Source organism: Toxorhynchites rutilus, chromosome 3 (assembly GCF_029784135.1).
Source record: "Toxorhynchites rutilus septentrionalis strain SRP chromosome 3, ASM2978413v1, whole genome shotgun sequence".
Taxonomy (NCBI): domain Eukaryota; kingdom Metazoa; phylum Arthropoda; class Insecta; order Diptera; family Culicidae; genus Toxorhynchites; species Toxorhynchites rutilus.
The window spans coordinates 102,724,179-102,751,070 of NC_073746.1; the positions used below are offsets into that span (position 1 = coordinate 102,724,179).

The 26,892-nt window shown below is 35.0% G+C and overlaps 1 protein-coding gene across 3 annotated transcripts in view; it reads right to left on the minus strand.

The window, feature by feature from the left end:
* Positions 1–26,892, minus strand: part of LOC129776096 (stathmin) — a 158,006-nt gene that overhangs the window by 84,011 nt on the left and 47,103 nt on the right. For 2 of the 3 annotated variants that reach the window (XM_055781500.1, XM_055781498.1), the window contains exon 2: positions 14,187–14,270. The exons of the other annotated variant lie outside the window; for it this stretch is intronic. In XM_055781500.1, coding sequence (XP_055637475.1) covers positions 14,187–14,270 — 84 coding nt within the window. The remainder of the gene's footprint in view (positions 1–14,186; positions 14,271–26,892) is intronic. 3 annotated transcript variants of the gene reach the window in all.

The following is a 26,892-nucleotide window of genomic DNA, read 5'->3' on the forward strand; positions in this document are numbered from 1 at the left end:
GGAGCATGTCATGTTTCCAACGTTCCAATATTCGTGATACGAGTATATATAATTTTTCTATGTTTGTAGAGTATGGCATTATCTGATTTGTGGTTTTTTTTTGTTCTTGCCGGATGGGAAAAGCCCATTGCAGTGGCATACAGCAGCGGAGAGGAGACACACTCTGGTGAGGTGTTTCATTAAATAAAATGGGGACTCTTATGGGGTTGCACTTCGTGTCATATCTAATGGCTGGGCTTACGTGATAATCAACGATGGTGACTGTTGGACTATTTGTACAGAAATGAAATGACTCGCGGTGCACCATCGCCTGCAACATATATCTCATGATTTCGAAATGCCCTAAATGTGGAACCTATTCGGAAAAATACACATTCTCACGTCGTCAAGAAATGCGTTTCTAAGGTTTACGGTTCTTCAGAATTCTTATTTGAGGAAATACTTATTGATATGATGGTACTACATTTCCAGGCATGGGAAAAGCATCATATTAGAACTCTAATTATCATTGATTCAATCCACTTACCACCTCGTGTATTCCTAATTAGCCAGAAATACTTTTTCGGTTCAAATGTTTTGAAACTTACCTGTAAAAGAAGAAAGAAGAATTTATTAAACAAACGCTAATACAATTTACAATTGTATACAGAATAACTTTTATTCATATACAGATCGAGCTGAGTTACAGCCATTTCCATAAAATTAGTTGCAGAATAGTAGTCAATACTCCCCTCTATTCATTGCGGTGAATGACTAGAGATGGCTCAGGTCACAGTATTCCTGAAGACGAATGACGTGACTATAGTTTGTCAATGGATGAGAATCGAAGTCGTGTGCCCATATGCTATCGGCTCCCGAGTGCCAAAAAGTAAAGTGGCTTCCACAATAAGGCGAGAAACATTGTTATCTCACGTTACTTGCGGTGCAGAATGAAGGAGACTATTTATCCATTGAGTCGTGCGTCAATACCGTTTTGTCTCATATTCCGAACACTTAAGCATCAACCATTAAACGGTATCTCATTACTCAAAATGGTACTCTTTCGCGAAATTAATTTGATTTTTGGATACAATAGAGCCTTCCTTTTCATTTGACTACAATAAAATTGATTTACAAATACATATTCATAGTGAAAAACTAAACATATGTTTAATCACTTTTGTCTCAAATTCCAATGCCGCCTTCCTTTTCATTTGACTACAATAAAATTGATTTACAAATACATGTTCATGGTGAAAAACTAAGAATATGTTTAATCACTATTGTCTCAAATTCCGAACAGCAAAAATGCATTTTTTTTAATCATAACTTTTAAACTACTGGACCGATTCATATAATCGATATATCAAATTAAAGTCAATTAACTAGTCTTCTTTGTCATGCTCGCAAAAAAAAAAGTATTTTGCTTTTGTAATTATTGATTGTATTTGTTTCTTATAGTTTACATGGTATCGAAGCCAAGGGCGCTATATCGGTATCGATTCCTGTATATTATGTTAAAATGAAGTCTATAACTCCAAGAATGTCAGGGTTTTGAATAATAAATTATTTATAACATTGAAGCTCAGTAAATTCACATTTAACAATGAAGTGTTTGCAATTTGAATCATGCGTAGAAACTTGATTCATATTCCGAACACTAATTTTAATGCAGATGCATCATATCCTTTTATTTCACCCTTTTATTGTACATTTTTATCATTTCTAGCATTTAACATGAAAACAACAAACAAAATAATTGAAAAAACTACAAAAACTGAAAAATTAACGATGCTTGTTTTTTATAGAACTCGATTATATACAGTTTCTGATTTCTTTTCACTATATGTAATCGAATCCTGTATATAACCGAGTAAAAAAAAAACTTTATTTGTTTTTTTGCATGTATTTTTCGTTTTTTGAAAATAAAAAAGGAATTTGATTTTTATTCATCCCCTTAAAGCCAGAAAACACCTTTCTCACATGAAAAAAATAAATTTATCCAGATTCTTTCAGGAGGTGATAGACGATCATATTTTATGAAAAAAATTCTCCTACGCATATGTTCGAATTTCAACAATAACAGAGTTGTAGAACGTTATTCCTGTTTCGGACTCTGTTGCTTCAAACCGGCTCTACATTAAAAAGTACGCTACGGAAGACGATTTTATTTGAAAGATGAGAAAATTTAATATAGGATATAGTAATGGAACAACTAAATTAGTGGATTTAATTAACATTTTGGAAGTGAAAAACTTCAAAGTTAATAATTTTTAATGTGTTATTATTCATTTTATCTTAAAAACTATATTAAACTAGATTTTTTTCTGTCAATTGAGTTGAAGTTATTTAACCGCTCTATAATTTGTTCTTTGACGCCCAACTTTTAACTTTCTTAATTTGGCTGCAATATCGATAAAAACAATTCCTGGTGAAAATTCAAGCAAAATCTTCAAAAAATCACGATTTTCCCCACTGTACATGTAATAGCCACTAAAACTTCACCTTCACACTTTGCGGACCACTCACGAGATTTCTCGTGTTTCGCTTCCCATCCGTTGCGGACCGCTCACGAGATTTCTTGTTTTCGCGTTCCTTCTTTACGGGCTTGTGTGAAATTAGCGGATAAAAGTTTTTGTTGCGTGCAAGTTTCTGTTCAACGTCTTGCTGGATTTAATGAATAATGAATTAATTCAATTGAAAAAAAAAAGATTGTTTATCAAGTAACAACTCATTGGATAGAGAATACTTTTATCCATCTTCAGCCAAATTTTCGTTGGCCGGAAAAGAGTCTGAGAAAAGTGCCAAAATGTATACAAGTTGTAGAAGAGAAATTGATAAATTTATCGAAAATGGAAATAGAACTTTTTCACACTCGAAAAAAATTAAGGAACAGAGTGCGAAGACGAAATTTTTAAGCGATTTTTGAAATGCTTTAAAATCGTGAAATATCAACGTATGAAGATGGGACATAAATCTCTTTAAAGCATAATTTACATGGATTAACACGGAATATTTTACAGAGAAATTTGTATTTCTATGTATGTAGATGTAGTGGATAAAAATATCGGGAAGAAATGAGAAATCGATTTCTTTCTGTTTTTGCAAAGAGAGCAAATCCAATTAACGTTATCAACTATTTTTCATTTGATTTTTATAACGTTGTTGTGGACCATCCAGTACTGACATGTTATTGTATGAACGAAAAATTTCGAATTCGTATTTGATAATAAATGGTTCAATAAATAATCATCGAAAAACAGTTTTGAAAACTCTAATAAATTCTATACACTCATGATTTTTTTACGCAGAAGAAAAAAATTTGTTTTAATTTGTCGTGGTACATCATAGTAGATGTACTTTGAGTATTTTCTAAAAATGTTCATTTCCAAGTCTATTGAGAATAGAAAAAAATCATTTTTCACTATAGCTCTTATAGCGAACCGTATAGGAGAATTATCTTATCTGAAAAAAATCACACATATCTATAAAAGGCGTAGGAACACATTTAAATACGAATTATAGTAGTACTGAATCTCTAAATATTGAAAAAAAAATCAATATTTCAAGATTTTTTTAGTACTTAAATTTTTTAGGAATTTATTTTTTGATTATATTTATCGATATATCATAGTAAGATGCACTTTCAGTATTTTTTTTTCAATTTTTTATCTCAAAGCTATTGAGAATCGCATGCTAAAAATTGAAAGGTACGTTTTTTACCATATATCCTATGAATAGGGATTCGAAAAATAGTCAACATTTCTATGCAATAGAAATTTTTACTTCCTTTTTACTTTTTACTTCCGTACCCAGCCAGACCCTTTCCCCCGTATAACTTGTGAACGTTTTGGGCAATAACTTTTCTAAAGATAAAGATAAATATAAAAGATAAATGAAAATATTCTTTATCGAATGAGTACTATCTCGAGAATGTGTTTTCGGTCCTTTCAAATAACTTTTGTCAATTTTCTTCAAATAATTAATTTCTCCCCTTTTTAACTATATTTTTATAACTATTTATAAACAATTTCCTAATTCTATGGTTAGTAAGGTAGAAAACCGGTTACTCGTGGTTGACTCCCTCCCATACAACTTGGCCTATAACTTTTCTCAGACCCTTTTCTGATTAATCAAATTGTGGCTGAAATATAGGTGAAATATTTCTCTATCGAATAACTTCGATAACTCTATTCGAACAACTTTTTTTGATTTTCAAAACTCTGTATATTTTCCTATATTGACCCATGCTCCCGTTTCAGTCTATAACTTTTCTCTGTCACGATCAAGAAAAAAATTAATTATGTGAAGAGATGAATGATTCAATTATCTATCTGATGAGCATGATTTTGAAGGTTGTTACTTGATAAACAATCATTTTAATTCAATTGAAATTATTCTTATTCATTAAATCCAGCAAAACGTTGAACAGAAACTTGCACGCAACAAAAACTTTTATCCGCTAAACTTTCTTCCGCTAACTTCACACTCAGAGGCCAATGAACTGCAAAGTTTAAAGCCTCTTAAAAACTTGCAAGCAAAGCAAGCAAATTCACACAAGTCAAAACGTGCGGTCCTAGGCGTATGTCTTACATATTTCTTCCCGGTCCTTAAAGTGTTGACGTTGAAAGGTTACATTTCTTCTTGAAATAAGCCATATTTGAAATATTAAAAAAAAAATTTTTTCCAAACTGTATATAATCGAGTCCAAAATGGATTATAATCGAATCACATATAATCGAGTCCGACCTGTATGATAAATTGTAGGCTGTATCGATACATGTAAATGAGGTTAGAATGAAGGCTATAACCCAAAGAATTTCAGGGTTTTGATTATTCAATTGTTTATAACATTAATGTTCAATAAATTTATTATTGAAAATGAAGTGTTCGGAATTTGAATCATGCGTAGAAACTTGATTCATATTCCGAACACTATTTATTAATTTTAATGAAGTTTTTTTTAATTAATTTTAATGAAGATTTCTGCATAAAATATCATGTTTTTACCCATTTATTATAGGTTCATACATTCTCTAGCACTTAACATGAAAACAACAAACAAAATAGTTGAAACAACTACAAAAACTGAAAAATGAACGATGCTTGTTTTTTACGGAATTTGCTAACGCAAACATTTTATCATTGGTTTTGACTGTCACTTTTTTGCAAATGTCTAATATTATGAATTATAGGCTGTATCGATACCTGTAAATGATGTCAAAATAAAGCCTATACCTCAAAGAATGTCTGTGTTATCATTATTCAATTATTTATAACAAAAAAGTTTAGTGAATTTACATTTCAAAATGAAGTGTTCGGAATATGAGACAAAACGGTACGCTAGCCACCCTAGAGTCAGAAACAAACTATTAAAACTAGATACATTTTTCCGTCAAATGTAACCAGTTGCATCGAAGCAAATATCATTGATTATTATTTATGATTATTTGAACATTGACAAAATGTTGCACGTTCCATTCTTCTCGGCTATCCTCTGTTATAATCTAATATCTGCACGTATTTGTCATCTAACCTATGAAATTCAGTTAGCCTCGAATTAATCAAAATTGCTATTTAATCTCTGTCGATACCAGGGACATACAAAATTTGCGGAATGAAAATGTAGTGGATCAATGGAAGCTCAACTATAATCTGCTCTAGTGTTCCGGGTGTTAAAAACAGCAATATGTTTTGCACACACTTCGAGCAATGCCACTCTGGCTAATTGGAAATACATTCCAATTAATCACGCCTACGAGCCTCTTTGGCAAACAATGGAAATGGGTGGGTACACAACTAACCAACAAATAACTCACTTCGGATGAAAAACGAAACACATAAATCGAAGCACGTCTCCTGAAAGGAACAAAAAAAGAGCCCCATCAACTAGCCTCAATCCATACTCGCTCGCACACACCAAACACACATTGGTAAACTTTTCGCAAAATTGCCTCCCAATTCGATGATTAAACGCATAATCCATTTTGTTTCAATCCCTGGCGAGGCACAGCACTTGAGCATGGGGGGGGGGACTACGATGAAAATCGAATGTCCATCCTCCTCCACTCCAGCAATGAACAGAACGGTCGCCACCTCACAGCATGCGGCGATATTTGTTTTAGAATTATTCGAACATAAATCATCGTGACGACATGTCCGATGATCCCTGAGCCGAGATTCAGCATCAGACTTCCTGCTCCCCATCAACGAACAGAAACTGCTAACGCAGTGCCTTTATATGATTTCATTTAGGACGGTCCGAGCCATGTTGTATAATACGCGGGAGCAATGAAATTGAATTAGGGCAAGAAAATTTAATTTTCATGGTGACAAATTCTAATGGATCCCTGGATGATGAAGTCATGAGGTTTTACTGCCGGGGCTTCATGATTCCATTGTATGCAGTTTGCTGTTGTGGGATGTTGGATATTGTTGTTCAGTACAGTTATTAAGCAAAGGTTAAATTAGTTCGCATACTAGCACGGCAATTGAAAACTGTGCTTTCCCCAGTGTCGTTTCGGAGTGCAATGAGGGTAAATAAAGTTTTTTGAATCAACGTCGAACGTTGTGAAATGCTTTGAGAGTGAGCATGTCGAAAGAAACCTATGACTCATCACAGCGTGAAGTTTTTTCACGTTTTCATATATTAGGCTATCAAAAAAGTCCTGCGGTATTTCCGCGAGGTGTCGTTGTAAGCGCGTAGTTCTAGTTGTATTCATTGTATCGATTCATACTATAGCTTGTTGGAAAAGTATTTTTGCGCACAAAGAAGCTCGATGTATGGATGCCACACACGTTGACGCAAAAAAACATCTTTGACCGTATCGAATCGCTGCTGAATCGCAACAAAATCGACCCGTTTCTGAAGCGGATGGTGACTGGCGATGAAAAGTGGGTCACTTACGACAACGTGAAGCGCAAACGGTCGTGGTCGAAGCCCGCTGAAGCGGCTCAGACGGTGGCCAAGCCCTCATTGACGGTCAGGAAGGTTCTGCTGTGTGTTTGGTGGGATTGTCAAGGAATAATCTATTATGAGCTGCTTCCCTATGGCCAAACGCTCAATTCGGACCTGTACTGCCAACAACTGGACCGCTTGAAGGTAGCACTCATGAAGAAGAAGCCATCTTTGATAAACAGAGGCCGCATTGTCTTCCATCAGGACAACGCCAGGCCACACACTTCTTTGGTGACGCGCCAGAAGCTCCGGGAGCTCGGATGGGAGGTTCTTTTGCATCCGCCGTATAGTCCGGACCTTGCACCAAGTGAATACCACCTGTTTTGTCCATGGCGAACGAGCTAGGTAGCCAGAAGTTAGCCACAAAAGAGGCCTGTGAAAATTGGCTATCCGAGTTTTTTGCCAATAAGGAAGCGAGCTTCTATAACAGGGGTATTATGAAGTTGGTTCTCGTTGGGAACAAGTCATCGAACAAAACGGCACATATATGACTTAAAACAGATGATTGTAACTAATTTTATGAACAAATGAAAATTCAAAAAAATACCGCAGGACTTTTTTAAATCCAAATGCCAAAAATATATACAGTCAACTCTCCCTAACACGATATCAAAGGGACCATCGAGTTATGGAGAGAAGAATGCTTGTAAAATGAATCATAGGTGTCATGAAATCCATCGAGTTAGGGAAAATATCGAGTTACAGAACATCGAGATAGGGAGAGTTGATTGTAATATTTTTTTATACTGCGCATTGCTCAAAAATATTTGAAAAAATGCACAATCAAAATAAAATACCGTCAGATAAAAATATCACAAATAAAAAAAAACCTTTAAATAAAAAAGCTGAAAAAAATTACAATCATGAGAACACATTCAAACAAATTTGAATAAAAAATTGAAATTATTGTATTTGAAAAAAAATCAAAATGCCAAAAATATATATAAAACAATCATCGTGCAATGATCTACAAATTTTGAAAAAAATTACAAATAAAAACCACTCATATAAAAATTAAAAAATTTCAAATAAAAACCACTTCATATAAAAATATTATTATTTGTTTAATAATAATATTTTTATATGAAGTGGTTTTTATTTGTAATTTTTTAATTTAGGAAAAATAATATCGAAATTCCGTAAATATGATACATTTGTTGTACCGTACTATGGTCTAAAATTTTGACAAAAAAATCACACTTATTAGAAAAACACCCACGAACAAATTTAAATAAAAATTGAAACAGTATTGGCGCTCTTTTTTTTATTTCAGAATACGAAAAAATAATGAATATTTTTGTACCTCTCAAGGCTCTGAAATTTTGAAAAAATCATAAATAAAAATACGTACGAATACATTTGGTAGAAAATAAGCCTTGAATTTAAAAACAGAAATCGTAATGCGAAAAACATGAAGAAATTACATTGCACAATGCTCCCAAATTTCTAAAAAAAAATCGCAAAGAAAACAACGTACAAACTAAATAAAAATTGAGCAGTTCTGGGTTTCAAAATTAAAAACGCAATTATTTTTTTTATTTCAAATTCCAAACAATACAATTTATTATTTGATATCGCGCAATATGTTCTAGAATTGAAAATCAATTGTTCTAGAATTCAAAAAAAAGTTTGAAATTGTTTGTTCCGCGCGAAGCCTAAAAATTATTAAAAAAAAAATATCACAAATACAAAAAAAAAACACATACGAACACATTTAAACAAAAAAAACAGTATTTGGTCTGAAAAATAAAAAAAAGATTTTTGTTATTTTTTATATTTTGGAATATAAAAAATATAAATGATTTTTGATACCGTGCAATGTGCTCTACAAACTCTTAAAAAATCACGAAAAAACAAGTTAGAACACACTTAAGTAAAACTCAGAGCAGAACTGGGTCTCATAATTTTAAAAAGAATAGTTTTTTTAAATTTCGAAATCCAAAAATAAATTTAAAAAACCTTAACATATATTGTGAGGTAATATTTAAAAAAATGTTACCTCACAATATACGAACACATTCAAATAAAAATTAAAACTGTACTGAGTCTCGAAATTTAAACTTTTTTTTTCAAAATGCCTAAAATATATTGTAAATATAAAAAAAAAATTAAATCTTTTTTGTACCGCGCTCTTCAATCACAAATATATAAAAAAAGTACGAAAAGATTTGAATGAAAATTAGAGCAGTATTGGGTCTGGAAATTCAAAAAAGTATTTACACCCATACCTCGTTATACGGCCGCTTTTTATACGGCATTTCGCTATAACGGCCCCTTCAATTAAGGTACGTTTTCGATTTACGGTCTAAAATGATTCGCTATAACGCCAAAAAAAGTTTTTTTTTAGATTTCGACATATCGATTCTCAAGTTTTGTGAAAAGTGGTGTGTTTGTTCCTTGTCGCAAAATATCAGACCAGTATTTTTAATTTTTTCAAAGTCAAAGTCATTTTTGGTAAAAAAAAAAAGGAAAAAAATGATTTTTCAGACCACCCTTAAATAGAAATGAATCTTAATGAAAAAATAGAAAAAAATCGAGTTTAATATTTTGCGATAAGAAACAAAACTACCAATTTTAACGAAAATCTGAGAACCACTATATCGGGTTGGTATGAAATTACTGTACGAAGGCGGTCCGATAAGTAAAAATTTCAGCCGAATCGGACTCGTAGTTTTGTTTTTACCGTGTATGAAGCGGGCGTGTCCGCGGATTTTAGAAAAATGGAAATTCATCCGTCGCCACGGCCTAATTGGTCGAATTGCACTACGAACTGCTGCCCTATTCACCGTATTCTCCGTACGACTGTTTTTCGTTTCGAAAAAGCCATTCGCCGAGCAGGAATTTGAGTCGAATGAGGAGGTCATTGCCGCCACGGAGGCCTACTTTGCAGACCTCGAGAAAACGTATTTTTCAGATGAATTAAAGAAGTTGGAGCATCGCTGGGTCAAGTGTATCGCAACATTTCCAAGTTTTTTGGTAGGCTAAGTACTTATCGAACTGCCTTTGTATATTTTATGTAACATGACGTTGTTTCAGCTTTGTTTATGGATTATTGTTGGTTTTCGGAGCCTGTTAATATTTTATGTACAAATATGAATTTATATATTGATTGATGAATCATGTTACATATTTAATAAATTTGGAGCCGATCCGATTGAATTCGTATGAGTCTGTATTGGAATAATTGATTCCTTATACGGCTTTTCGCTTTGCGGCCAAGTTTCGTGGAACGAATCTAGGGCGTAAAGCGAGGTATGGGTGTATTTTTTCCAAATTTTAAAAATTCAAAAAAAAATAATTTCTTGATATCAAACAATGTACTCTAGAAACTCTGAAAAATATCACAAATAAAGCACGTAACAATACGTTTAAATAAAATATAGAGCGATATTGGGTCTCAAATAAAAAAAAATGTTTACAAAACTTTTGTACCGCGCAATGCTTTGAAAATTCTGAAAAAAATCACGCATAGAAATACATTTAAACACATTTAAATCAAAATCAGAGCAGCACTGGATTCAAAATTCGATTTTGATTCGATTAATTTCGAAATTCCAACAAAATATGGATAATTTTTGGCACCGAGTTATATGCTCTAAAAATATCTAAAAACTAGGTACCAGTGCTTTAGATTAGGTTAGACATAAACACATACATAAAACATAAATATAAAAAAAAGAAGTCGCAACACATACGACCATATTGAAATGAAAACTGAAGCAGTACTGAGTCTCAAAATTCAAAAACCCATTTTTTTAAACTTCGAATTCCACAAAAATATAAAATCATTTTTTGTAACGTGCAGTGCTTTGAAAATTCTGAGAAAATACATTTAAATAAAAACTGAAGCAGTACCAGGTCTCAAAATTAAAAAAAATACAAATATTTTTTCTTAAATTTCGAAATTCCAAAAAATACCAATTATTTTTTATACCGCGCAATATGCTCTAGAAATACATAACATGAACACATAAACCACGTATGAATACATTTGAAAAAAAAATAGAGAAATTTCTGTGTCTCAAAACTCAAATTTTTCATTCATAATTTAAAAAAATAATGAAATATTAAGGTTTGATTTTTTGTAAAGTACAAACACATTTAAATAGAGATAATGGTACTGGGTTTCAAAATTCATAAAACAAATATTAAAAAAACATGAAATTTTAGAGAAATATAAATCATATTAGGCTGTCAAAAAAGTCCTGCGGTATTTTTTTTTGAATTTTCATTTGTTCATAAAATTAGTTACAATCATCTGTTTTAAGTCAAATATGCGCCGTTTTGTTCGATGACGTGTTCCCAACGAGATGCCAACTTCATAATACCCCTGTTATAGAAGTTCGCTTCCTTATTGGCAAAAAACTCGGATAGCCAATTTTCACAGGCCTCTTTTGCGGCTAACTTCTGACTACCTAGCTCGTTCGCCATGGACAAAAACAGGTGGTAGTCACTTGGTGCAAGGTCCGGACTATACAGCGGATGCAAAAGAACCTCCCATCCGAGCTCCCGGAGCTTCTGGCGCGTCACCAAAGAAGTGTGTGGCCTGGCGTTGTCCTGATGGAAGACAATGCGGCCTCTGTTTATCAAAGATGGCCTCTTCTTCATGAGTGCTACCTTCAAGCGGTCCAGTTGTTGGCAGTACAGGTCCGAATTGAGCGTTTGGCCATAGGGAAGCAGCTCATAATAGATTATTCCTTGACAATCCCACCAAACACACAGCAGAACCTTCCTGGCCGTCAATGAGGGCTTGGCCACCGTCTGAGCCGCTTCAGCGGGCTTCGACCACGACCGTTTGCGCTTCACGTTGTCGTAAGTGACCCACTTTTCATCGCCAGTCACCATCAGATTCAGAAACGGGTCGATTTTGTTGCGATTTAGCAGCGATTCACATGCGTCGATACGGTCAAAGATGTTTTTTGCGTCAACGTGTGTGGCACCCATACATCGAGCTTCTTTGTGAATCCAAGCTTCTTCAAATGGTTAATAACGGTTTGGCCCTTGGCCGATGCTACGGCTGTTACTATGCCGGTCTTTCTCGGCTAATTCAGCGATTTTGTCGCAATTTTCGACGACAGGCCTTCCGGAGCGTGGCGCATCTTCGACGACCTCTACACCAGAACGAAAACGTTGAAACCATCGTTGTGCGGTGGAAATGGAAACTGTATCGGGTCCATAAACTGCACAAATTTTATTGGCAGCTTGAGATGCATTTTTGCCTTTGTCATAGTAGTACTGTAAAATATGTCGGATTTTCTCTTTATTTTGCTCCATATTTGCGACACTATAACTCACGAACGACTTAACCAAATAAAACACTGTCAAGGACTATATTATAGCGATACAATGAATACAACTAGAACTACGCGCTTAGAACGACACCTCGCGGAAATACCGCAGGACTTTTTTGACAGCCTAATATTATATACAGGTCGGACTCGATTATATGTGATTTGATTATATATAATTTTGGACTCGAGTTTGAAAAGGTTTTTTTTTTCATTTTTCAAATATAAGCCATAGATCATGAAGAAATGTAACCTTCAACGTTAAGGTGAAGTTTAAGTGGATATTATATGTACAGTGGGGTAAAAATCGTGATTTTTGATGTTTTTGCTTGAATTTTCACCAGGAATTGTTTATATCAATATTACAGCCAAATTAAGAAAGATAGAAGTTGTGCGTCAAAGAACAAATTTTAGAGCGGTTAGAGAGCTTCAATTTAGTTGATAGAAACAATCTAGTTTAATATAAATTTTTAGGATAAAATTAATAATAACCCATTAAAAATTATGAACTTTCAAGTGTTTCACTTCCAAAATGTTATTAAAATCCACTAATTCAGTAGTTCCACTACTATATCCTGTACTAAATTTTCTCATCTTTCAAATGAGAGCATCCGAATCGTCTTTCGTAGCGTACTTTTTAATGTAGAGCCAGTTTGAGGCAACAGAGTCCGAAACAAAAAAAAAAAGTTCTATAACTCTGTCATTATTGAAATTCGAACATATGCGTAGGAGGATTTTTTTTCATCAAATATGATCGTCTATCACCTCCTGAGAGAATCTGGGTAAATTTATTTTTTTCAGGTGAGAAATTTGACTCGATCATATACAGGATTCGATTATATACAGTGAAAAAAATCTAAAATCGAGTCCGCGCTGTAGTATCATATTTTTAATATTTTTTTTGCAATTTCGAAAGAAAAATGAATTTTGAGACCCATTTTTTTATAATTTTAAATTAGAACATTCTGCGCGGTACCAAAAATAATGTATATTATGAATTTCGAAATCGTTTTTTTAATATTGAGACTCTTTACTGTTCTATTTTTCTTAATGCGTTCGTACGTATTTTCATTTTTCATTTAATTTTTTTCAGAGTTTTTGCAGCATTTTGGATTTTCTCAGTATTTTTAGAGCATATTGCGTGGTACCCAAATAATTTATATTCACAGATAATTCGAAATTTTGAAAAAAACTTTCAATTTATATTGAATGTTGGCAAATGTTAGTGTTTGAAAAGAAAATTAGAAAAAATTGGCGTGTTTTCAGATGAAAATGCTTTCAATATTAAATTAAATTTTTGAGTAAGATATTTTAACTGTGTATTTTAAATTTCAAAATTCAAACATCAACATCATATTTTAATCAGACATCTGGATTTTGAGTCACGATTTTTTGGAAGAAAGAAAATCAATGATTTTGAATACGCCCTTTCAAAAAATCGATCGTTATTTAACTTGCTCATATGATAATGCAAATTGTGGTCATAGATAGCTTCTAAATTTAAAAAAAAGAGAGGATTTGGTGATTTGGTTTGGAATTGCTTTAGGAAAAAAAATATTCAGAATTTTTTTATCATTTGTAAAAAATACAGAAAAAAAACTGTTTTCGATGGAATTTCTCATAAAGATGTGTCGCGGTGCACCATTTAAAGCATCCACTTTAAATATTTTTTCGATATTTTAAGATCAAAACTATCGAGAACGGTGTGAAAAAAAAATAGAATTTTTTAATCATACCTCTTATGGTTGAGCATATAGGGATTAAAAGAAACCTAAATCTCTTTTTTGATGCCCTGTACAATATTTTACATAGTGCTGGTGATTAGGATTGGGAACACTTCCAACAAGCTTATCCATGCCCTTTTATCAAAAACGAAAACATTCAACAAATATATATTTTTTGAAACAACTGTAATGAAAAAAAATATCTAGAAACATTTGAGCTTTATTTTTTATACTTACTGATGAATTTCACTTTCTTCGATGCTTTTGGCTGCTTGGTGCGGGCTTTGGTCGGTTTCTTTAGTGGGACTGAACGACGATTGACTGCCAACCGAGTATGGATCCAAGACGGCACAGAAAGTTACAGGAGAAAAAATCCATAGTAAAAAATTGTACACAATTTATATAGTGCTGGTCCATGAGATTTGAAAATTTCATTCTCGCTCTATAGAGCTACTCATAAAATGCTACATTATACGAAAAAACAGGTCAAAATGAAACTAAAGTGCACGATGATCAGAGGAAAGATAATTATTCAACCAGACAGACGACAACATCGAAAACGTTGTGTGGGTCTGATTCAAAAATTGAAGAATGTCAGTAAGGATTCAATAAGTGAATGAGGGGGACCTCTCTTTGCTGGAGTCATCCGCGAAGCTTCGCTTCCCATTGAGAGAATGATATATGTGATGTATACGTATGGTGGTCTGAAAGCTGTACAATATATGGTAAGGAAATGATGAATAATGCAAACCCGTTAAAGAGCGCACAGAAGAATGAATAATTTCAATATAATGACAAGTTGAATTTCCAAACCTACTTCCAAGCAGTAGTGCCTTGGGTTAAACATCATCGCAAATGCGCGATGGTTGACTATGGTTGAGGGAGAACCCTTGAATTAAAAAGGATTAGGAATAAGGATTATTCCTCTTTTAGGCACACAAAACACAAAGGTGGCACAATACTGAAGAACGTAAAGTCATAGTCTACGGCAAGCCCCACAACCGCATCAATAATCTATCGGTGGGTGTCATATGTTTGGTCAAAACATGCGAAAAGGGTTGCAACCAAATCAATGCTGCAAAAGCTGACGAAAAGAATGTATTCATTTTCAAAGCCTATTATCAGGCTTCCGTCGAATGACTTAATCCCGTCTAAGCGTTTCCATTGTTCATACCCGGTTGGGGTGGTGGTGTAATCAGCGAAGGACACGAGACGTCGAAATCGTTGAGTGCATTATTTACGAGGAGGGATCAGCAGTACTTTCTTCGTCTGAACCTGGATATGTTGGGGGTATAGATTGGGTGGCATTCGTAACAATATGTGCAGGGTAACTGGTCATTGAAATTGTTGCTACTGTTGGAAAAATCTTATCACAACCCTACTGATGATGTTCATTCTTCGGAGCGAATCCATCATAATACATCGCACAGTTTTGCCTTCAGCATGAGGAATACCATCGCTCGTTTTCAGAGACTCCCACAACGTTATCAATGCCTCGCAGGCCGGCGTCAGCATTCTGCGCTCTGTGTGAATGTTGGTTTCGGTACAAACAGTGCATTGAAAATATTTTTCCTGGCCGCTCCCATTCAAAGGATTCCGCCCCCCCACAATAAAGCTTCATAAGGCTTTCAAGTAAAAACAGGAAAAAAGAAGCGCGATGAAAAACAACATTCATTTCCCTTTTTCCTGTCTCTAATCAGCGAGCGACTCTGAATTATACACTTTCAGTGACTTTTTTCAAAGAAATGTTCAACGTGCGCTGTGACTGTTGCGTAAAAAAGAACTAGAACAGTTCGTGTTCGTGTTTGATGTGGTACGTTGGTGTGACATTTTAGAAGATACTGTTGAATTTTTCATAACTACATATTTCTGAGCGGCTCTCGGAACATTTTACATATATTTTATCAACATTTGAAAAAGAATCTACAGACAACAAAAATTGATCAAACTTCGTATACTTTCTTCTTCTTTAAAAATGGCACTAACGTACCTATAGGATCTTCGCCGTCTCAATATAGTATTGCTTGTGTCATTTTTACTAGTCCTTAGTTGAGAATTCTATGCCAAATGACACGCTTTGAATGCATTCTGAGTGGCAAGCTCTAGAATACGCGTGACCACAGTGCAAGTCGGAGGAAATTTCTTTGGTGAAAAATTCCCTGACCAGAACGGGAATCGAACTCCTAACCCCCGGCATGTTAGGGTGTGACGCTAATCACTCAGACACGGGAGCACGTATACTTTACTTCATCTTTATCGAAAAAAATTAAATACGCATTTTTTGTTTTGCTCATGTCACCGCCCTTATTTGGGCTGGTTCAAAAATTTGACTTTTTGCCGAGTGTATCCATTTTTGAAAATTCGTTACTTTTGAATCGCTAGATCGATTCCTGATTTTCTTAGAGAAACACTGGAGCGTACTTAAAATGCCTATTTTTAGGCTAAACCTTCAAATGTTCATGGTCAAAACTAAATAATAGGGTTTTATAATTTCATTATCGAGAATTTTTTTTTCTAATGCATATTCGACGAAAAAACTCATTTTGAAGAAAAATGTCTTGATCGATTTTTGATTATTTTACCGAAAAAAATGGGAAAACTTCCGTATCTCGAAAATTAGGTAATGTATATCTCAGAATTTTTGATATGCTTTGTAAAAAAGTATCAACTTTTTCAAAATGATATGAACAAATAACGTTACCTAGGGTCGACACCTCGAAAACTTATTCCGCCTCAAGTAGACATTTGGAGTGCAGCCCAATATTTTTCATACCAAAATTCATTCAAAGTAACGAATTATCAAAAATGGGTATATTGGGTAAAAACATTCAGAAACTTCGTATACTCAATTTATATCTCAACGGGTTTGTGTGATCAGCATCGACATCGCATCGCATAGCTTGGACACTTGCGCTTCCCGAAAAAATAAAACTAGGACACGTAATCATGGCTCGTTATGTAGAAGACAAACCGATAAGTAAACTGGTCTTACTTCGTTAGCATCATCACCCGCCTCTTCAAAGAGCACTTCATTCACGAACACGGTATTATGAATGACATAGCCATGTACGAATTGCCCACAAAAACACAGCCTTGAGAAATATCACCGCGCCTTTCCCCTAGGATTTTTTCCTCGAGCAGTAGGCACCACATATCTGCAATATGCCATGCCATGGAATGTCCTTGAATGTTCTTGATAGAATGTTTTTGCGCGTTTTTTTTGTGGACGCGTTCATGTTCCTCTTTCCTGGCGCACACAAGGCAACACCAGGGAAATTATCGAACCTCGTGCTTGATGCCACATAGCAGCTGTGAGTGGTAGGGAATGCAGGAAATAATTGTGAATAGATCACATTCCATTTTACACCGATGAGTTCATACTTCTTTGCTCTTCCCAGTGGAAAAATCTATTGGCAGATTCCCCTTAACCCATTAACGACCAAGCTGTTAAAATTATTTTTTTGGCGAAAGCCATTGGTTTAACTTTGATGATTGGTGTCAAAGAAACCCTAATGTGCAAGAATTTTTTTTTCAATCTTCCATGTTCCTGAAAATGATGGAAAATAGAAAATTTGCCAAAATCTGCATTTTTATGCTGTAGCAGGTCCAATCGAATGTTTACATACTTTTGCATTATATTAAGTTTTGTTATTTGTTAGGTTATATTAGGTTATGCACTTCCCGCATATAATTTCTTTAACCTGAAATAATGGGCCCTATTCCAGAAAACTAAACGAGCAATTCGTCTCGTCTCGGCTTTAGTCACTGTCGAGACGAGCAAAATATCCAGTACACGAGTTTCATTGAAATGTTTTATTTGGTAGACTGGAGAGACTTCAATCAGTTTTTCTCGGTATGATCAGTGATGTCAGATGAGAATACATGTTTTTATTTTGAGAAAAAACAACAAACATTTTTAAAATTGATCAATCGATACTCTTTTCTCAGTGCCAAAATATTGGGTTGGGGAAAAGAAATGTCGTATATTGTCAATATATGGCAACACTTAAACATATCTTGTGTTGTACTTATCACATCGGATCATACTATACGGCTATTTAAAGACGACAATCTGTGCTACAAGTGTCGTTTTGACAGTGTTCTGATTTTCCTTCTCAGTCTCAAGTTATAGCGCGTCAAAGATGGAGTCAACCAAGCAAGAAATTCGCCATATTTTACGTTTTTACTACCTGCGAGGTAAAACTGCAACGAAATTCGCCGAATAATGCCGAAAAAATTCGTGTAGTAATATAATTATAAAAAATGAAAAGAATCTATGATAAGTGATAGCTAAATCACTCCTCCGAAGTGAACATTATATGTTCACTTCCCAAAGAAATGAAAAATTATCAAAACTGCTCTCCGTTCATAAAAAAGCTATTGCGTCTTCCCTCCTGACCCCGGCCAGAAAAATCGAAAAGTTCGAACTTTTAATTTTCAAATTCTTGGGAAGCTTATAAGGTAAATGATGTTGGTTTGTCCAGCCGAAAGTATGATCTTAGTTCGTCACTTTTTGAATGCTCTAGCTCAGCGCACCTGTGTCAAATGTTGAAAAAAATAAAAATAAAATAGTCTTTTTCATGATTTACAGTAGTTATATAGGATGCCAGCTGACACGACAATACTTTCAAACATTCACATTTTCTTACTAAGCGAACGTTTATGGATCCAATCGCAAAGCTAATCATTGTCTCGAGTCTCGAACCACCATAGAAACATTTCTTGCTCCCTGAAACCTCCACATGGCAAATTCGATTTCATTTGCTTGATTAGCTCTCGAGTTATGCAGAAATTTGTGTTACATTTGGCGGATTCCATGCCAACTCGTCTTAGGAATTGGCAGCACCATCTCAGATAGCAATGAAACTTTGTGGGTGTAAACACTAGGATCTTTTAAGCAACTTTGCATACTTGAAATATCCAAAAAAGAGTTGAACTGTTTTTTGAGTATTTTCTTGATTTTTTACAAAAAAAAATATAACTCAAAAACTATAATACGTACAAAATTCTGGTCGAAGTATGAAATGTAGGAAATTGTTGAGGTTTTAATTGAGAAATACCAAACAAATTTTTGAAAAAAAATACATCATTGAAAAAAAAATATTTTGAAAATTGAAACTCATTTTTCTAAAAAAACATCTTTTTTGAAAATTATGATAAAATAGATATAAATAGCATATACAATTTCTAACAAGTCACCCATACATCGGAAGATTGGCACTTTTACAGGGAATAAGTTTTTGAACTACTTTTTCATATTTGTCTTTGAAAAATTACTATTAATGTTTAATTCGTAACATTTTTGTGTATAAATTATCGCGATTTACATGCTCTTTTAACTATTTTTTATATTTAAAAAACATGTCAAGAACATGTCAATGCCTTATTTTTTTATCCCATCTGTTTATTTTCATTATCTTGTACATTTTTTTCTCATGTGGTATATTACACAGTAGCCATTTAGGTGCAAGAGCAGCGGCGTAGTGTGCGGGTGGCAAACCCGGCATTTGCCGGGGGCGCTGACTCTTTGGGAGTCAAAATCAAACAATTTCCGAAAGCAATTTTTTCCCCCGAATTATTTTTCATCTTTCAATTGAGTAAAAATACATTCATCATGAGTAGTTGCTTCTTTCCGTACATGAAACCAATAAATTCTCTTTGATTTTCGAAAAATTGAAAAACCCAACATCATATTACATCAATACCCTTTTGATTTTTTTCGCTACGCATTAATAAAATATCGCCCGTCACCAAGATATGGGTGACACTTTGCTTTTTCAAATTGAATAGGATTTTTAAAAGAAATTTGATAGAGTAGGCACCTAAGTGTAATTATAGTGATAAATTTGAAAAAAAATTGTATTTTTTGGGGCACCATTTTCATAGTTTGTCAGGGGCGCTGTCTATCCTCACTGCGCTGCTATGTAGGAGTATTCCTATCTTATCGATACACATTTTATCTATTACACATTAGCGTAAAAGTATTCCTATTCTATGGATACACAACACATGTCGCCTTTTTTCGGCGTAAGAATATCCCTATTGTTCGAATGTTCACAGTTGGACTATATACACAGCGGAACTGTTGATATGAGACTTCCATTGTTGTGTTATGAATAGCACCAATTACCGATGCAGCAGATCGTACGCGGAGTGAGAGGCTGGGATCGACATCACATACACTTTATCGCTATCTTGACTTTAAATAAAATTAGGATTAAATTCCGATGTATGGACTACTTGTTGGAAATTTTAAGGGCTATGTATATAATTCTTTTTGAGAATTTCGAAAAAATACGTTTTTGAGGATGTGAATTCCAATTTTTAAATATTTTTTTTCAACGAATTTTTTTCAGTTTTGGTATTTTTTTATGAATATTTCAACAGTTTTCTACATTTGATCCTTTGACCAGAATTTGTTTTAGGTATTATAATTTTTAAGTTATAATTTTTTGTAAAAAATCAATGAAAATGTTTGCTCCTTTTCAAAAAGTGGTCTAATTTTTTGCGAATATTTCAAGTATGCAAAGTTGTTTAAAAGACCCATGTGTTTACCCCCAACGTTTCACTGCTATCCGAGATGGTGATGGAAATTGAAATGATATAAATTTATCTAGCTATTTGTTAGGTTATGTTATGTTATAAACTTCCCGCGTATAGTTGAGATGATCATTGCCCGATAAAGCTATACAAAATTGAATGAAAATGATGGTAAGTGGTAGTCAATAAATACTTCTCCAAATTAAGCATTATCATATGGTTGCTTCTCAAAGACATGAAAAGACATGTTGATAAACTTTAAAGGGCGAACACGAAATTATTGCGACACATTCAACAGGGCATAACTTTTTTACCATTGAGTAAAAATTAACCAAATTTTGCACACTTTTTCATTGATGTGTATTGTCTACATGCTGTCAAACTCGAAGTCGTGTTTTTCGATTCAACGAAAATGGAGGTGAACCAACGCGAGTCGAGAGAACAAACTCTTTCCAAACACCTGGAATTTCCTGACCTGTCGCACCGGCAGTTGGGAAAAATGTTGAACATTCACCATTCAACCGTCTCCAGAGTGTTGAAGCGGTTCCAGGAGCGGTTGGCGTTGGACCACGGCAAAGGAGCTGGAAGAAAACCGGGACCGGAGAACAAGAAGACGGAGGGAATGGTGAAGCGGACGATTAAAGCAAATCCCAACGTCTCAAGCCGTGATTTGGCTAAAAAGATCGGCATGTCGCAGAGCTACGTCCAGAATGCAAAGAAGAGAGCTGGACTACATACATACAAGGTACAGAACTTCCTAAACCGCGATGAGCGGCAACAATCGACGGCTAAAACTCGGGCACGGAAGCTCTACGAGAAGATGCTGACAAAATATGGCTGTTGTGTGATGGACGACGAAACGTATATAAAAGCCGATTTTAAGCAAATTCCGGGGTTGGAGTTTTTCACCGGCAAGAGCAAGTTCGATGTGGACGACAAATGTAAGAAGAAGAAAATGTCGAAGTCCGCCTCCAAATATCTCGTTTGGCAGGCCATCTGCTCTTGCGGACTAAATGGCGAACACGAAATTATTGCGACACCGAAAATGTCATGCCAATTTTCTTATAATGTTTAGAATTAGGGTAGTATGTATATATTTATTTCAAAAATCAAAAGAAAAGTTAATCGATGGAGCCTTGAGTGTAAAATTGAACGCATTTTCGCTTGATGCCCTCCATCAAAGTCTTTACAGTGTCATCCGGTGCCAGTTTCTCAGTTTTTTTTTCCATTTTCTTAACATGTCCTTCTCGTCTTTGACTGTCTTCTTGCTCTTCCGATGTTCCGGCTTCATTATTGCGCAGTACTGCTCCACCGGGCGCAGCTCCGAACAGTTTGGCGGGTTTTACAGTGTCATCCGGTACTGAGAAACTGGTACCGGATGACACTGTAAAGACTTTGATGGAGAGCATCATGCGAAAATGCGTTCAATTTTACATTCAAGGCTCCATCGATTAACTTTTCTTTTGATTTTTGAAGTAAATATATGTATAAACCCTAAAATTTTGGTTTGATTCTAAACATTATATTTACATTATAAATTGGCATGACATTTTCGGTGTCGCCATAATTTCGTGTTCGCCCTTTAGAACCGTTCAACCGATTCACGGTGTTTTTTTTTTGTTTAAATATTTTGGAAGTCAAACAAGAAAACGCCTTTTTTCAATAGGCTAGAAATTTTCAGGCGAAAGAGATAACAGTAAATATCGACGTTCCATGCAATTCTACGACATTTGGCATAAAAAAAACACACACGGTGGTGCAATTTTGTTCGGAGGAAGCACCGCATCGATTTCCATGTTGTCTGGTGGAGAGTGCTTCTGTATTTTTGCATCCCACGCAGATATCATTGTTGGCTTTATACCTGGTCAAAAGTATATTGAAATGTTTAAGAAATGTGGAATAATGCAGCTGTTGGTATAAAATATAATCGCCTGTGTTCGAATGTGACAATGAATTATTAATGAACCATCTTCAACTGCTTCTACAAAACCACGCAAACTATTGGTCCTTTTCAGGGTCTCCAAAACATTCGATTGATGAATTATTTATAAAATTTTTATGCATTCCAAAATAAGACCCGGAGTGTTAACAAGCTAATTGAATAAAATTATTTCATAATACTACGTCAATAATGCGGTATTGGAAATTTTTCCCCTGTTAGGTGTGAATCACTGCGTCCATTATTTTGAATTGTCTGCATTGGACACAACCCCCTATCATTTTTTTTTATCAAGTTCGAATAAACTTTCGCTGAAATGATTGTTTGACACAATATTTAACATCTCAGATTGCAGTGAAACGATGTGGGTGTAAAAACATTGGGCATTTAAGCAACTTTTGCCTAATTAAATTCTTAAAACTTATTCACGATTTTTTTTTTGTAAAAAATCAGTTGATCCTAATCTTGTTTAAAGTTAGAAAAATTTGTGGTAGAAGCACTCTCTTGCTATAGAAGTGCTTCCGATGCATTGATGACTTGTTGATTATTGTATGAGCTGTTCATATAACTTCTTTTCAGCATTTTAAAAACTTTGTTTTTCGACCGACAATGCGCACCGTCATTTCCGGGAGCATAAGGCATCAGACACACTTTCGTTCAAATTGTTTCATTCAATCTATTTTATCGATCACATTCGATTGAATTTTATTAAAATTCAGCCTATTTCCCCAAAGTCACACATTGAGTATATTTTTATATAAGTTGCCATGTTGTTTTAGGACTAGTTCTTTCAGTAAGGATGCCAAATCAGGGAACAGGTCTCATTTTTACAATTCTCGGAATGAAACAGAGGTCGCAAATTATGTTCATTAAGTTTTCACGCGTTATGCGATAAACACGATTTTCCAAATCAGAAATATGGAGTTATTGTGGTGGGGCAACAAATATATAATCGCCTGTGATCGAGTATGTGTCAGCTGAGCCGAAAGGCGTCAGGATAGTTGTTATCGCTATTATACAAAAACGAAGAAAACGTTCGCGTTTTTTTAATTTTTTGTTCACAAGACATGGCGAAGCAAATTGACACGTATGACACGCTTGTGTACTGTTCTAGTGAGGGCAGGAATGATGGGCATCAACCATCTTCTGGTGATTCTACGAAACCACACAAACTATCGGCCCCTACCAAAATGATACAGTAGGACTCTAATCGTGATTTAAAAAATATGTATTCATACAATTTTCTGCTTATTGCACATATTTCTGTAGGAGATTCTGTTTTTGTGCTGAATCGATTTATGAAAAAAAAAAACTAAAAAAAGTATCGTCCTTTCCAGAAGACAATCTAGACCAATTTTGGACGTATTGTACATACAATGATTCTGAATGTATGAATCCTGAGAAGGGTGTTGTTAATTCCGACGCGAGTTGAAATTGTGGAATTTGTTTACTTAATTTGTTACAACTGTAGGGAAAAAGGGAGTTTTCCACAGAAAATACATTTTCTCCACAGTTTGTTGCTACTTAGAAAAAAAAACTATCACAAAGGCATGAAGATAAGAATTCCATATGGATCGACAGTATCAGTATAAGCTGAATTCAAGAATTTGTTTTTAAACCTTCACCAGAAAAAAAGATATATAATTCTGGATGTTATTTGCTAGTATCACTCTTGCAAATAATAAGAGCAAACATCATACCGTATAGCGTGTAAGGGTACGTTTACATTAGGACAAAAATCGTTTGGGCTCATGGTTTACACAGAGTTTGTTTACATTCATTTTTTCGCAGATGGAACACAAGCCGACTGCTCGTCTATCGTTGTAGAATAAATCAAGGAAAACCTTGGGTGAGTGAATAAGACGAAAAAAGAAGCCTAACTCATTCATTTTCTCTTTCTCTCAAGCTCAAGAAAATTGACTGTGGTGAACCTTCCACAATATCACGCAAGTAATATCTGACTGAAACATATCCAAAAATGATCTACTCCAAACATTTCGTAAAGATGCGCCCATTTCTAAACGGGCATACAGGCTAAACTAAACAGAACATAGAACGAACATAAATGGTTAGCCAATCATCCGGAAAGCATAAGTTCAATGCATTTAATGGCGCCTCCAAGTCGATGTGAACGGTTTTCCCCTCAGTGGGCCTCTCTCTCTCTGCAGTAGGGCTATTTTTCACAAAGTATATTTCTTCTCTTCCGTTACCCGAAGTACATAAAGTGCATAATTTATTTCCCATTTTATACCTTCAACTCACGGTGGACTGGGAATCGAATCAGAGGCATTAGGGATGGGTTGGGGGTAGCGAAGCGCATAGAAACACTGACTTATTGTGGATGTATATCGGAGCAGTTAGAAGTTTTCCGCCGGTTCCCGTGGGGAATAATGCTTCCACCTTTTTGTGCCATCCCGTTCGATATTACCGTCAATCGGAATTGATTAAGTCAATCAATGTGAACAAAGAATGAATATAAGTGGAATTGAAGAAAAAAAGCAGGGGTTTTCAGACTTAATCCGATTCGTGACTGGGCGATTAAAACGCGATACAGGAGTTGTCTTTTTCATTTGAAACTAGCACAGAGTATGATGGTTCAGCTTTCAAAAGCAGCCGGCGGAATGCTCCTGTGTAAATGGTTTCTATCGCAACTACATTTTCACAGTAGCTGACGCATCCTGACCGATACACGGCATTGCTATGAATAATCCGGACATTAAACCCTAGAATGGAGTCGAGGACATCAACTTCGGCGGGAATTTTCAGGATATATGTACATGCAACGGCACCGGTATGTACCCGGCGGCTTCATTCCTGATTTGCAGAAGTGGTATTCGAGGAATTCCCACTCACCACCATGCACATACGTACATGTGCACACACTACGTTGGGTTCTTTTTCCCCTTTGCAGGATCCGGGATACTGGAGCCAGTGCATGATGACTCATTCATCCTTCTCCGTGGTCGGTGCAATTTTCCGTGTTTGTGCGTGTATTGGTGCTACCCGCATGGGAGTATGCAAGGTATGCACGTGGAAAAATGAACTTGGATTACGACCTTGTGGCACGCTAGCTCGGTTTGCGAAAAGCAGATTGTTTCTTATATAATAGGAAAAATAAATGGTGGTGCTAATCCGCAGTTAGAGCACCAATGGTTAGAACAATCACGCGGTTGATGTGAATGGAGCGCTTTTGTTCGTCCTATTGTGGTACATCAATTCATACCTCTTTTGGGGTTATTGGATAGCGTGGAAATTCACACTTATGTCTCATAGGTGACGCTCTATGGCTATTTGCCATTTAGTGAATTCCTAAAATGTTTATTTAGCAATTAATTCGACACAGTTTGAGATAAACGAGAAATGCCACGTTGAAAAAAGTTTATCTATGAATAGCGAAAGAACCGTTATGGGTTAGCTCTGTCATTTCACAATGTACATCTTTCAACCCAAAAAGATCTGTAGAATATAATAACTTTCAGAGTATAGTTTATTTGCGGATGACATAGATGAATATTGTATACACCAAAAAGTTCGTAGATAGCCTTCCGGAACAGTTAGAGGTAGTTGCAATGAACAAGGTTTACCATGCTAAACAGTGAATTCGGAATTGGTCAACACTTTTGGAATCGAATTGATATTTCAAATGCCGTACGAATATGAATTTTATTGAATTTTCATAAATTCGCTAATCTTCGATAATTTTATGAGAAATAAAAACCTTCTGTCTGAAAACAGATAGCATACCTTTTCACTATCATGTGACACTATGACTTTATCTAAACAGAGCGTTTCAAAACTTCGACTTTAAAAAAAATGAAAAGCAATATGCACGATGTGTTGCGAATTAGAGTTTGTATCGCTGTATACTTGATCCACCAATATCATTTCGCATATCTTAACCACTACAATCTACCATAGGGAACGCATAAAAATAAGAACAAGACCCGGTGCCACTCCACTTTGGGTTATTCCTTTCACATCACCATCGGCACTTCGACGTGATTTTCTTCTTGAATTTTGTATCAAGCAAAACCTTAGTGTATGACATCACTGTTAGGAAAGACTGTTGAATACTCAGTAGCTGGAGCGGGACTGAGTAATAGAAATCGCGAATGGCATATTTACACACAATAAGCTGGAAATAGGCGGAGCTTAAGTTGCAATGGTTCTTTTTTCCACAGTGTTCGGTAGAAAAAAAAAGCTTCTCGAATCGTTTTCCCTCCATTTTTTTCGGAATCAATGATGGAAAGATCAAGGATACATCAACGCAGTGCGTGTAAAATATGCAATTCAAGGCTATCCAAATTCAAGATTTTTTTTTCTCTTCTTTTTAAAAATCAGTTGCAGCTCGCGTAATATGACCAATTCACCTTTATACCGTCCATCGACACAAAAGGAAGTTTGTTCAAATATATTATTTCCATGCCTTCTTCAAAAGCTGCAAGTTCTGATGCTTGAGAATGT